General features: G+C 39.8%; 1 protein-coding gene across 2 annotated transcripts; it reads left to right on the top strand.

The window, feature by feature from the left end:
* Positions 1-2,587: 2,587 nt before the first annotated feature.
* Positions 2,588-12,430, top strand: rgs5a (regulator of G protein signaling 5a). 2 transcript variants are annotated; one of them, XM_071512941.1, is made up of 5 exons: positions 2,588-2,715; positions 4,268-4,381; positions 5,674-5,735; positions 8,761-8,927; positions 10,449-12,430. In XM_071512941.1, exons 1-5 carry the CDS (start codon positions 2,672-2,674, stop codon positions 10,611-10,613), a joined length of 552 nt encoding a protein of 183 aa, XP_071369042.1. In that variant the 5' UTR covers positions 2,588-2,671; the 3' UTR covers positions 10,614-12,430. The 2 variants fall into 2 exon arrangements, with proteins under 2 accessions (XP_071369042.1, XP_071369043.1); XM_071512942.1 differs by having other exon boundaries at positions 8,761-8,939.
* Positions 12,431-15,143: the final 2,713 nt, after the last annotated feature.

Raw genomic sequence — 15,143 nt, 5'->3', positions numbered from 1 at the left:
ATTCTCGCTTCCTCCTTGAAACTTACTTTGAGCAGATATGTATTTTGTTTTGTTTTTTTCAATTGCAGTATGTTATGCTTATGATCTTGGACAGTTCAATCAACATTGAGCTTCAAACAGCCCTCTGCCCAATACAATCCATAGAACAAAGACTCTAATATGCCATATACTGTATTTAAGGGACGCCCTCTGAAATGTATGTATGAGTGCATTGAGATTAGAATACTTGTTTGAGTGTTCACACCCAAAAGAGCTTTACTTCCACTTCAATTTGGCTAACTAACTAATATCAACATATGCAAATGAATGACAAAAGGCCACTAAATCTGCATATCTCTTATCTTGTTGGCATGATTACTTGCTTTGGGTCATGTTACAGTATTTGAAGATTCATAATGTATTAGGAACTGTAAAGTGAAGATGTGTCAGGAAAAAATATATCTGAAAATTGTCAGTAAGTGGTCATGAAAGCTATGGTATTAGGAGATGTTGGAACATTTCAAAACCACAAAAACATCTGATAGCTGCATATTCACATGAATGGGGTTCAGGTGTTTGCAGACTGTGTGCCATTTTGCCGTCCCAGACACTTTTTTGCCATCTTGGAAAAATCTTTCCTTTTCAAAGCAGTCTCTGTTTCTGTGGGACAAGGTCAAGGACAGCCGATCCATGGAACGGCCTCAATATAGCCTACAGTATGACAGGCTGACAGTCAAGACTTTACCTCTCTCCAATTGCCCAGTCTGACATAAACTGAACGCAAAAAACATGTTTCTAATTTGTTTTAAAAGGCCATTAAACAGGGTTGTGTTAAACAGAGGGTGAATCCTGTCACCATTTTAGAATATCTCTGGCAAAACAAAACTAGAGTGGGAGGCAACACCTGGCCGGAGATGTGATCTCTTCACATTCAATTCAGGTAGAATGAAACTACTTTTGATACGATTGCAGCTGCAATAATTGTGGCCTTACGCTTAGTTGTGCGACACACCTTTTCAAAAAGTTTTAACTTAATTGTAACCTCACCCTTAAAGGACTACTTCACCCAAAAATGAAAATTTCTGAAAATCTACTCACCCATTTGTCGGTTGAAACACTGGTGAAGTTTTATGTCAATATAGCACACAGTAAGTTAGCTATAACGCAGCTCATTAGCAGCTTTATCCAAAACAACTGGAGTGAATGGAATAAAAAAAAAATATCATAAAATTATTCCAAACAGAATAATCCAAACCAAATGATTGCACTGTGGGTCCAAAAGTCCAATATTTACCTCATTATCTCCTTGATTTTTCATGGAGCTCTGATCGTCCTATAGCGCTCTGGTGGAAGAATCTTGCTGCTTTCCTGTGCTCCTCGTCAGCTTGTACTTCCGAGTTTATTAAAAACATGTTTTATTGTCATTTTTGCCTATTTTGGAACTCTAAAGAAACATCTCCGTCACTCCAGTTGTTTTGGAGAAGGCTGAAATGAAGCTGTGCCAGCTAGCTCGCCGTGTGTTATACTGACATACAAACTTTACTAGTGTTTTAACTGGCATGAGGGTGAGTAGATAAAGACCACATTTTCATTTTTGGGTGGATTATTCCTTTAACAAAAATCACTAAATACCTTTTTAAACTGTTTCCTTTGCTATTCCACTTCTTGCCAAAACTTAACATGACACTTATGAGTTGACATTTTATTTGCCTAAACTTTGCTGCCAAACTAACCGCCAACCGCTTCAACTTGCATATCGCTGTTGTCATGTTCCTGAAAATGTTGACTTTTCAGGAACTAAGAAAAACCTCTGTGTTATTAGTTTGACCATCATGCATTTTTGAGGTTATCCAACGGGTTTTGAAAGGGTTTCATAAGAACCAAGGGTCATAAACTTTATCGCTTTCATCCCTCAACTGAATTTAAAACATCAGCGTCATCAAAAATGATTCACCCAACAACAACGACATGATCTTCACTGAGTGTGTCCCAGTAGAGTTTGGATTACACTGAAATGTGGATGTCATCAGCTGAATGCACAGGCCTTCACCTAAAACAGACATTCATTATGGGCAGCAGTGTAATAGCAGGCTTCCTTCCAAAAATGCTTATAAAATGATTGGATTGGATTCCATTGAACTCGATTAGATTAGATGGAACTGGGGATGAAACAGCAATTCCAACAGTCATTAAGACATATCAATTAGAAATGTATGCATGAAAAGTACAGATTCAGTCATAAACAGGATATGCAACAGGATGTCATTAATAGCGCAAAATGCTTAGACACTGGATCTTTCTGATTTTAGAGATTAGTTGAAAAATGAACTTTAGGTAACAGAACATTATAAACCCTCCGATCCCAAATCAGTGACCTCTCCTGACCGCAATCCCACGGTCCCGACAGAGTCCATGCCGCACACTGATCCCAGATCTGCTGTTTAATTTAACCCCCCCACCCCCCACAGCCCCTTCACATATGAAGCCCCACACTTCCTAAGCCAGGCTCCTCAGCTGTGGAGATCCCGGTCTGATTGGCTTAGCTGGTTGGCCCGCAGCCCAATCCTTGTCTGTATAAAACTCCCCATGTGCTGAAAGCCACAGTCAGAAAGCAAAAGGCACTCAGAGACTCACAGTAGGTTAACTAGGAGATTGGATTCACTTTAAACACCGGGACTGCGAGCTTTGGAAAATGTGTAAAGGATTAGCCGCCTTACCCCAAACCTGCCTGGAAAGGTGAGATCTGCGTCGTCACTTGTCACTTTTACTGCTATCTCTCATTTTGATGATTCTGGAAAAAAAAAAAAAAAAAACCAGGAGGATGGATATATTCCTGTCATGTGGTATGGATCTCATCATGTTTGAAGTTTTTAAAATCGAAGAAAACTTGATTAGATTTGTATTTGCTTAAAAAAACGCTCATTTTAATGAAATTGGGTTTTTTTTGTGAGATTTCAACACCGCAGTTTATGTTTTAAGTTCTTATCAAGTAAAGTTTAGAAACATGGGAATACAATGATTATTATTTTCAGATTCAAAGTTTCTTGAACATGTATAATGTTCTGTCATAATTCATTAGAATCATCCCACTGAATTAAACCTAGACTGAATCCATGCTGCTATCATTCTCAGGTCAACTGCTTCCACCTGCAAGAACTTAAAGGCTGGATTCAAACTGCCAGTTTAAATCTCTTTATCAACTTCGTTAACTTTTTCATTTCTGAACTGAATTTCTGATTCGTGGAAATAGAGCATGGAATTAGTTTTTCTCTTTTATTTAGACTTTATAAACCAGACAGTGGTACTTCATCTATTTGATATATCACCAGCTTATTGAACAAAATAATGAAAACACAAACTAGGATTTTTTTTTTTAGCTTATGCAGTTTACAAACAGGTTTACAAACAGGTTTCTAGACCCACAGAGTTGAACAAAAACAATTTTGAACAAATCTTCAATGTTAAATACTTGTATAGCCTTAATTAGCTCCCTACTTTCTAAAGCTTAAATTGGCCAAAACATAATCAAACTTTTTAGCCATTAGTCGTGATATTAATGCAAAGCTATGATGTACAGATTTTGCTCTCACAGTGCAGACACATAAACAGATTTTGCTCTCACAGTGCAGACACATAACCGTTTAGGACGCACAAGCACCTTTACTGCCGCCACAAAACAGCCTTAACGGATGAATGAATGGCGGCGGTGTGTGTGACACTGGTTATGAGAAATTCTAGGTCTAACGCTTGGCGGTCCTACCGGATCAATAAAAGTAACACAGAGGGCACAGCTATAAACACACCTCCATCACAGTTTATTGATCATCTTGTTTTGTTTTGCTTTCCAAGGAGGAGAAAAAAAAAGATGTTTTCTTGCCTTTACTGCGACTTTTTCCCCTTTGACAACATCAAACCTTTAATTCTTTTGCATAGAATTCAGAGGGTATTTGTAGTTTTGATCGTAAATTTGGGCTTAAAATAATTCAAAATAGGTTTGTAAATGATATATAAACATCCTGTATAAATAGAATATATCAGCATTGATCAATACACAGGATATGATGTTACTATCCCTTGTATTATCCAAGGTGAGCATTCATGTAGAGGCCCGTTGAATGATATACTACCATGCAGATGAGTACCATAGGAAACATCAGGCTATACCATCATCAATCTGAGGATTATTGCTTATATGCTCCTTTACTGTAACTGATTAAATGGCACGAGGAGTCAAAACAAGGCCTGCGTCATACACAAGCCGTCATGGCCTCTGCTTTCTGTCTCCCAGGGCTAAGGAGATCAAGTCTAAATTGGGAGTTTTGCTGCAGAAGCCGGACAATGCCATCGACCTGATCATCCCCTACCCGGAAAAAACCGAGAAGAAGCCGGAGAAGCTGCAGAAGTGAGTAGAAGAGAGATGTATGTCTGTGGAGACGAGTGACGCTCGCCTACCTGATGGGAAACGTCTCCATCCCACTCAACGTTCACCGACTGGACTAAGCTATCAGTGTTTTATGGTGCAAGGCTTAGCTACTGTATTTTATTACCTTGCATTACCTTGTACCGTGGAGAGATTGGGCTGGAAATGGATTAGAAATAATGTACTTTACAGCAGTGGTTCTCAACGTAGGGTCCGGGGACCACCAGGGGTCCTTGAGGGTGTTCCAGGGGGTCCCCAGCAAATTGATCAATTGTCAAACTTCAGCATTATTTTGTTTACAAGAAGTTAACACAATTAGAGAATGCAGAATAATTACTATTTTGATCATAGTTTCACTGTTATCTCTCTAGATAGTCATGGACAATAAAAATATCATATTTGGGTTTGAGAGACAAAATCTCATCAATTGAGGGTCCATGGCCCTAATGTGGACTAAATAAGCGGTCCTTGATAAGAAAAAGGTTGAGAATCACTGCTTTACAGTACACTATACACTACTGTGTATATATAAGAGAAAGTGTGCGATCCCTATACATTTTTGTCCTGTTTTGAATTGAAACACTATCTGACCATGATATAATTTTGAATATGGACAAAGGATGTTGTAAAGAAATATCAGTATTGCAACAGAAATGATCAAATATTAAGTATTGTGGAAAAATGAAGTGAAGCCTTGGTCAGTTGGTGAAATGGCGATGGGACACTCTCCTGTGCTGCAGCCCCACTTTGGGCTTTAGGCTGATGAGACAGGTGTATTTTGACATACAAGTCTTAGCCTAGTGCAGTTTTAAGGGATGTTATGTTTTTAGCTGAGAATTGATTTAGTTGCATGGTATTCTGGTTGGGTGGTGGGTCCATTTTGGTCCATTGTGGTTAAATTTACGTGACGTGAATGTTCATTTTCTCATAAAATTGAATAGAAAGATTACATTGTAAAAACACTACTACTCTTATCCATGTACAGTGACATTTTTCTCTCTAGCTAGCTTGGCATTGTTGACTTTCCTCTACCTGCAAGCTAGCTATTAGTTTGCATCTAGCGGTAACCACTGACTTTAAGTATGCTAACTACGCCAACAAACCATTTTTAGGCTAGCTAAAGGACAAATATACAAACTTTTCCCCACAATGTGACAAGGGCACGGTAAAGAAAGATGACTGACTACAATTCAAATGTTAACTGTATCCCTTAGCTAAATGGTAAGATGCTTTTGTCCAGTGTTGCTTACTGAACTGAGGCTTTTTGTGTCCAGGCCGACTGCTGACGAGGCTTCTCAGTGGCGCGAGTCTCTGGACCGAGTCCTGACCAACAACTGTACGTCTCTCTCTCTCTCACACACACACACACACTCACACACACTCACACACACACACACACACAGAGGGAGGCAAGCACATATTATATTCCATTTCTTTCAAGACTTGTTAATTAGAGAGAAAGCTAGAGAGGTTCACGTTGAATATGGTTTTATATTATTTTCCATCATGTGAAATGAGTGATGGTAAGCAACAATATTAAAGGGATACCTTAACATTTTCACATGTTCAGTGTTATATTCTCTTCATCAAACACTTGTCATATTACACTGAAAAGCTTCTGAGCTGGCTCTTCAATTAAACATAAATGGCTTGGGAGTATTGCTAGAATTCCTCATTGTAAACAATACTAGTATAGTATAGTACTGAAAGCCGCAATGTTGGTTGTTAGCTTGTAGCTTGTTAGCACGTAACTAGCAATACTTTTTAGTTTTTAATGATGAATTCTAACCATGCAGACCAACTGTTTTTCACGTAACTGAAGAATGCTAAATTATTTCCCAACAATGAGAGAAGTCCTCCTTGAAAAAACGAAAAACAACAGAACATTTAAAAATGTATCGCTTTAACAGTGTCCACCTTTGCTGCCTCCCTCACTACCAAACACAGAGAGCCGTAACAAACAGAGTCTTATAATGTAATATTATCTAAATCATTATGTAATACCTGGCACCTGGGTTTAACTTAAACCACTCCCAAACGGAGAAGCATGCCTTCCTTGGTCTGGTGTCCGTCTACCAGACTGTTTAAACAGCTACACCTAGCTTGACGTGGTTTTATCGGCCCATATACTAGCCTATGAGGCACCAAGTTCATTAGCATAAGTTAAATCTAAATCACAGAAAAGAATGTTCTCTCTGGTATCACAGTGGTTCTCAACATGGGGTCCGGGGACCGCCAGGGGTCATTGAGGGGGTTCCAGGGGGGCCCCAGCAAATTGATGAATTGTTAAACTTCCCCATTACTTCATTTACAAGAAATTAACACAATTAGAGAATGTAGAAAAATGACGATTTTGATCATAGTTTCACTGTTCTCTCTCTAACTACAATATAGATAGTCATGGAATTCTGGACAAAATCATATCTATAGCAATATTCTCAGATTTGGGTCCGAGATGCCAAATCTCATTAAATTGGGGTCCGTGGCCCTAATGTGGACTAAATTAGGGATCCTTAATATGAAAAAGGTTGAGAATCGCTGACATAGCCTGTAGACCTATGGGTTTGGGAGAGATATAAGCATTGCCTGTAAGGAGAAACATATTTAGGAGGGAAAAAAAAAAAGTCATTATACATGCCAGAGACCAACCACTGGCTCTGCTGTTTACACCTGTGTCAGAAAGCGCACAGAAAGACCCCGAGCAAGCAAGAGCGATCATTAACTCTTCTTCGCGGTATGTGTAAACTCCCCGCTTAAAAACTCACTTAAATCGCCCGTGTGCCCATGTTTTACTGACCAGCTGATACATACAAGGGCACGGGCTCTTCTCCTTAGGCCCGACTTGTCAGTGTGCCTGCTCAGCTTCAGAGTAAAACTGGGTTTTCTGCATGGGTGGCAAAAGAAAGCGGGAAGAGATGCATGTTTCTTTAGCGTGCGCATGCCTTCTGTGTGCGTATCGGTCCACAGAGGTTCCGTGTGTGTTATGGTAACGTCTCAAGGGAGAGGTCTAAATGATTCCACCAGCGTTGATTCATTACCCGGTAGCGGCAAACTGCTGCGCCGCGATTATTTATCCACATGAGGTTTTACATTAACATTCTTCTATATGGGTTTGTCCCCCCCGTCAATTCGCGTGGGATTCCCAGTGAGTTATTGCCTCTCGAACGTGCAAATCTTTCCCCCCAAGAAGTTAACGGTTACATAATGCAGTGCAATAACATGCATGTGTGTTACGCAATAGCCTATATATTGCATATGAACGCGTATCTAGAAAAGTTCATCTCATTTTCAGGTTGATATCTGTGTGTGTGTTTATTTTTAATAATACAGCGAGTTTGACATTGTTTTATTATGTCCTAGGGCTGTACAGCTTTGTCAGTCTATGAAGGACAGTGTACTTAATTTAAATTTAGTTTCAGTTAAAAACATGAAAATCAATTCAATTGCATTTAGGTGGCAGAATGTTTTTTTTTTCTTGTTTTGCAGAATTCAGGTGCAAACACAATACAGTATATTTTCTGCTGATTGTTCTGGTTCTTTTTTTATGCTTGTTTTAAATGCTTGTTTATGAGTGTGTGTGTGTGTGTGTGTCCTTGCAGGACGTTTCGAAAAGCTGCAGCTTGATTGCTACTCAGCGCTATTTTGTACCAAACTAGCCGTTTAGATGGCAGATAAAAGCCTGAGGCAATGGCAGAGTGCTTATCATCTGCAGCACATGCTTTTTCAGACAATGGGACATTTTGCAGGCACTGTGTTGTATTACAATGGTCTTCATAATAGAGCAAATGACCGAAATGAGTGGATGTTTTATCAAGCCTTATTTCGGGGCCTAATTTTGGAATAAGCACTGCGCTTTCATACTCTTCCAAACTACAAGCTTTGTACCTACTTTCCCCCCCTTCTTGTTTCAGTCTTTCAAGTATTATACTTGTGAAGTTTTAGTACAATCTCTCAACATTGTATTCGCTTCATGTCACATCCATCCACTTTCATCCTATGTCTCTGTTGTGTCTGTAGTGTCTTGATTTGCTGCATTAAGACATTTCTCAGAAACTGTGATCATGGGAAATTTTGACTTATTCTCTTTTTCTGAAGCAAGAACAAAAAACAACCAGACATAAATTTAGGGGAATTCTACATACTTTGTTGTCTCATCACATTTTCATCAATGAAAACACCAAATCACTGTAGTATAGTCATTATTATATTATGTTAACCCTGGATGGTTTGATTAATTAATAAGCATTTTGTCAGAATGAACACTGTGTTGGTGCTTTTTTTAACAACATCCCCTTATCTTTGTATGTCTATATCTCTTCATCTCTTTCTGTCTATGTCTCTCTCTCCTCTTCACCTCTCAGATGGTCTGACTACCTTCCGCAGCTTCCTGCAGTCCGAGTTCAGCGACGAGAACATTGAGTTCTGGGTGGCCTGCGAGGACTTCAAGAAGATCAAGAACCCCGTGAAGATGGCCACCAAGGCCAAGAAGATCTATGAAGACTACATCCAGACTGAGGGGCCCAGAGAGGTCAGAGACTCTGTCACTTCCCCTTTTTATGAGCTGAAACAAGAGATAGTGGCATGAACTCCAAATGGAATAGAAGAAGCTAATATTGATTGTGTAGTTTACATGATGTGTAGCAATCAACTATGGAGAAACGCCTCACTTTCATATGAAATCCAAATCAGTGAAAGTGGTTTTCCCATTAATTTTCACTGTGTATACAAAATCTCAGACATTTAGGACCATACAATACTGCATATAGGCCACTAATCTAAGAGATACATTTTTTTCAGATATAATTTATGTGCCAAATCTTGTGTGAAGTTATTTTGTCAACCAGCTACAATGACTAGTGGATTCTGAATTTTACCAGAAAATGCCATTACTTAAAAACCCAATGATTCGTTAGCCTTTTTGTAGCCAGTGAATTTGGATAGGCTCTTCACAGGGCTGCACAGAGTGAAAAACATACAGGAGCAACTAAACACACATGCACACACACAGGTCTTTCCTGGGAAAAATCCAGCACACAGTTTATGTTTCTGGTTTGTGTGGAATAAACAGAAGAAGTGGGTAGTTAGCAAGAGCAGTGATAGCCACCATGGCTGAACAGACAAAGAAAAGAGAAACTCAAACTGCATCAACAGAGAATCCAAGGAAAAAGACAAAGTCACAGTACTGGACACTGTCTGATTGACAGCTGATCTCTGGGAAGTGCAGCGCAGAAACACCACAGCAATGAGCGCTTAGCAGCAAAATAAAAAAATCTTGGAGTGAAGTTTGTGCAACAATTTGCATTTGACCAATTTTCAGTATCACAGTAAACAATCCACTCACCTTAACTAAGACATAGCACTCTGAAACTGTTAGAGGGAAGGAGGGAGTTAGGCTAGGAGGATAGGACTGTGAGGAAGATCTGTTGACTTTCTAAATGTAATGTTGACCGACCTTTTAAAATACATTTGCTTCAGAAAAGCTGCATCTCTGAGTTTTATTTGTTTTAGATTTATTTGATAAGATGCTGGCATTGATGAGAGTGATGTTGATGATGATAATGATGAAGATGATAATGGATCCCCCTGCCTCCTCTTCTGCCTCCACATCACCATCACCATTATAACCATAATGTATTGTTCAAATCATCATCATCATCATTGTCATTTGTAGTTGTCATCATCACCATCATCATCATCATCATCATCATCATCATCACTACTATTTCTGCATCTATGTATATTTATCAATATCTATATTTAAAGAGTAACTAAACCCCAAACCCAAATCTGTGTAAAGCCTGACATCCAAAGGTTAAAAAGTAGGGTACTGAACTGGCCATCTGCTATTGGCTGATCTTTGGTGCCAAGTGATGTCACCACCTGTTGGCACCAAAGATCAGCCAATAGCAGAAGGCCGGTTCAGAACTCTACCTTTCACGATGTCAGGCTTAACACAGATTTGGGTTTGGGGTTTAGTCTACCTCCCCTTTTTTCTTCATCTTCCTCCTCCTCATTATCATCCTCCTCTCTCTTCTTCCCAACACTGCAGGTGAACATTGACCACTTCACCAAGGACGTGACCCTGAGGAACCTGGTGGATCTTTCCCCTGCAACCTTTGACCTGGCCCAAAAGAGGATCTTCGCCCTGATGGAGAAAGACTCCTTCGGTCGCTTCCTCCGATCAGAGCAATACCAGGAGCTCCTGGTCAACTAAGTCTGCCTGGGAGTCTGGGGGGTGGGGGGGGGGGTCGGATTTCAACAAGCAGTTAGTCAGATAACTAAAAAATATCAGGAAATAATTTAAAATCAAGCATAAACTTTTAATGAGAAATGTTTGCCCTTAAGGATAAATTGCCAATGTGTGTGCTCACTTAAAGACCTAGTTTAGGAATCAAAATAAAAGTTTTATTTTAGAAATGATCCAAAATATCAAGGGCAACAGAATTATATTTCAAATACAGCTAAAGAAAACTGCTTCTTGAAATACACTCTCCCACCCCCCACACACTCACACACCCATACACACAATCTACAAAAACAGAACACAAATGTCTAGACCATAGAACACAACACATACCAATGTGTTTCTTCAGTTCCACACCATGTGGATATAAATGCAAATTTGCATTCATGAAATTTTGTCTATTGAGATTAATGTGAAATTGGTGTTAAATGAGGCAGTGAGGCTTTGATTTTTCTTTTTTTTTCTAAAAGGGGTCACATTGTAAACCAAATTAAAATGCCATTCACCAAAAGTAAAAATATTTCTGTAAGAATTACTGTAAGAAAAGCATTTTGCAGTTTGTCATACAAACGGCTTGACCCCTAAAAAGAGTCACCTTGGACATTTTTGAGCATTTTTAATCTATTAATAACAGCATAATCCAAAGTTTTTGACTTTTTAATGCTTAACTTGATGAAGCATTGACAAAAAAAGCTTTCACTCTACCGTAGACATTAAAGTCTTATTCAGACAGACATCACATGACTTTTAAGTGCTTTGTGGTTTTTCCCAAGAAGAAACACAAGAGATAAGTGCCATTTGGAGTTTGTGGAGAGGGCAGTCTGACCTTCCATGGGACTTAACTTAGTGACACATCGAGGCACCATCCAAGTCTAGGGGGAGACAACCGGTGGGAAATTCATTGGAATCAGCAGATTCACACAGTCAACTGTTTTAAACAATGGATAGGGAAGTAATGGATGCCTTGAGCCTTTTCCAGTAAGGACCAAAAATGTTGTTATCTTAAGAACTGCATGCATTACACAGTGGACCTAGTATACTGTCATCAGTGCATGACTAAGGATGCTCAGAGAACTGTCTTTCTTTCTCTCTCTCACACACACACAAACACACATACACAGTAAGTTTGGATTTCCACCAAGCCCCCCCCCCCATGGTTCTGATATATCCTGCGAGAGCCATCCTTGGGAACAGTGCTGGGTAGTTGGCTCAGTGGTGAGGCTCCTTGGCTCCCACTACACTGCAAGTTGCTTAGATTGGAAAACTAAGTAGGAGGGAATCTCAGAATAAGAAGTGAGCAAAGTAGAGGTTTTTACAGAGAAAGATCTTATTTTCCCATGTGACATTACCGAAGTTGAATGTCTTTCCATGCGTACCGAGTCACTCAATAGGTCCAGACCTGGTTTTGGTGGAAATTCACCAGTGGAAGGGCAAAACTTGCAGATTTGGGGCATTAGACCAGCAGTGTTATTTAGCTGCCATCTCCAAACCATTAGATCCTATTCAAATGCTGGCTATTGAGAACAGTATATTGCTATGGGCTACAGGCCCTGTAATCTTTCCATCCTCAGTAATACATATTTGAGGAGTCACGCCATGAAGGAAGTCTAAGGAAATAAGGGTGTTATACCATTAATAATCACATTAAAATATAACAATACTCACACTGTATGAATATGAATCTGAATTTATATCTACTTTGTCACATTGTTTTCCAGGGTAACACTGCTATTCAGCTACAAGTTATTATTCACAAATACATGCTGTAACAAATCACTACTACTCACCTAATTTACAGTGAGCTGAGACAAAGATGGATTTGAGGGTGGATTCGGTGGTTGTGTGCAATGTTAAAGAATTCCAAATATATACTTACAGTTGCATGTAGCAATCGTAAAGTGTGATTATATCTACTCTTGTATGCTTTTTTTTTTTATATTTAACAAAAGCGTCTGTCATATCCATCACAAGAATATTATTATCCAGATATTCAGCATTTTTTCAAGTCCTTGTTGTTCCCCTGATTACAAATAACCCACATACTGAAATGCTACAGGCCAGGTACAGAAAATGTTGGCATAATCACAATTTTTCAACTTATTCAGTGTATCACTCAGAGGATAAAAAATTAACAGCCTATCACCTGAATGACCTACAAATTTCCCTAAAATTGGCTGAAAGAGTAGACTTTTATTTTGAAATGGCATTGATATGGGTTTTCCATGGCACAGATTGGCCAGTCTAGTGTCATAACCTGAATGTCATGCAAGTCATCAATCAACAACAGAAAAAAAAATCAAGAAGGACTCAATCAATGCTGGATACTCATTATTTGATATAGTCTTGCATGTACGTTTTGTAGTCAACCACATAAAAGACATAAATGCATACAAGTCCTGAAGATGTATTTATTTTTTATATGTAAATATCTACCATTTACAAATATGTGTGTCTAAGTTATTCTTAAATACCACACTGGCATCAGTGACTCTCTGCAGCGGAGAGCTGGCGAGGGCTATTCCCACAGAACCTGTCTTTTCACTGTTATAAAAGAGGAAACATCTGACTTTCAATTGTCACTTTGTTTTTCTTCATAGAAACCTCTCCGTACTGTGTGTGTACCACAGAACTTGAATGGATAGAACAGTCATTCCCGTTCAAATCAACGTTCCTGGTCGGGGCGGCGGCCATTTTTATGTGTATCGTTGGCTATAGCTTCTGTATAAACTGACGTAGGCCTACAGCAAGTCGCTGAGGCGAGAGGTTTTGCAGCAAGGATCGAGGAGCTTCCCTGTCTCCTTGCTGCCATGGATTGCTAACATGCTAATCTTGACTAGAAGAGCTAGAGAGAGAAGTATAGTCTTTGATAAAGCTACGTTATCCTCGTCGCTAACGTTAGCTTTCAGTTGAGTTTTGCACAGTTCCCAAGCAGGTGTGACACACCTTACGGCCTTAATGCCCAGACTTACGTTGTCACCATAACAGCTAACCCTTAAAATTCTACAATGGCATTGTATGCTGCTGTACTAGCCAAATTACCATGGCAAACAGTGGAAGGACCGTTGTATCCATTCAAGTTCTGTGGTGTGTACACGTGAAGCACACCATGACTGACTCTTTCAGACCACACAACACAAAGCAAAATGTAATCTCCCTCAAACTTTAGATGGAAAATATCTATCGGGAAACAGATTATTTGTCTACAACTGGGAAAAGAAAACACAAGTTTCTAAGGCTGGTCATCCTTTTTTCCACCTCCTCACGTAATTCCTCAGAACAAAGCACGAGATGTGAGGAGCGCACCAGCGTTGTGAGTGAAAAACAGAGCGGAAACAGATGCGGCTGTGGGAGCAGCTGCCAACACAAACACTGTCAGAGGCTAGCATGGACGCATCCGTTACTACCAAGGTTCCTAGAAATAGCTGGAAGGGGTCACATGCTTTAGGTCCCCAAAGAGGGGGAGAGTGACATCTCTAACAAATGTCTCGATGGGTTTAACTCATGGCTTTTACATATGTCTTTCCCGGTAGTTTCTCGGAAGTCAGGAAAACCGAGCTGACGGATTGCTATTAGCATCACAAGTCTCTGTGGATGTGATTTACTATATACTGAGTTCTCTAAACATATCATGAAGTACGGTTTGTATGGTTTCCAAATCAAGAAAACTAAAGAAAACAATAATTACCTATCATTAATCTCAAAAACCATACATCAGCATCACTGATAGAGGTTAGGGCAAAGAAAGCCCACAAACAAGAGATAAGAGTGTGATTATATTGAGGCATTATATTCAATATCTTTGGCAAGCTGCTGAGAGGCTGATGCAAGATCTTTTCACCTGATTTCACCTGAGACGTGACCTCCATTCCTCCAACTGTGCCAGGAGGAGGGAAATCATTTTTCATTCTTAGGGCTGACAGCATCGCTCGATAAGAGGTTTTAAGAGGCCGATTCATTTCTTCGGCTTTGGCCGGCGATCACTAATAGCCTTCTAAGAACAAGTAGACCTGCAGATGTGTTCCCAAATATGTCTCCTGGAGCACAAGCCGTGACCGGACTGGCGATAACGAACCGCGCAAGCTGTAGCCGGTGTGTCATTTTTTTGGGGAGATTTTGCAGCTCAGTTTCCAGTCTAAAGTCAAGAAATATCTCCATCGAGACTTGGACGATATGTACTCCCCAGAGCCTAAAATTAGTCTGTGTTGATGGATGGAGACCGTGAGGCTTTACAGTACTGTTTATGTTTACTCAGGCGTCATTAAAAGGCAGAGGGCATGGGTGCTCTCCAGGCTGGGTGAGCGCACAGGAAGCCGATCGCTCACTTGGCTCCGCTTTAAAGACGGGAATGTTCCGCGAGGCTTTGATACCGTTGTGACGACGGGGTTCTCATGGCTCGAGGGCTTTTTATGAGCTTTCAAGAAATACAGTCATCTATTCTCATGCGAGGGAAAATAATAGAACTCTTTGGCATGCCCTCAGCAATATCTCTACGTGCAAATC

This window comes from Centroberyx affinis, unplaced genomic scaffold (genome assembly GCF_046629955.1).
Source record: "Centroberyx affinis isolate AG114_WGS23_722 - 3 ecotype Tasmania unplaced genomic scaffold, CSIRO-AGI_Caff_v1 ptg006652l_1, whole genome shotgun sequence".
NCBI lineage: Eukaryota > Metazoa > Chordata > Actinopteri > Beryciformes > Berycidae > Centroberyx > Centroberyx affinis.
Note: the sequence above shows the minus strand (reverse complement) of the source record. Positions and strands in the feature narration are given on the sequence as shown.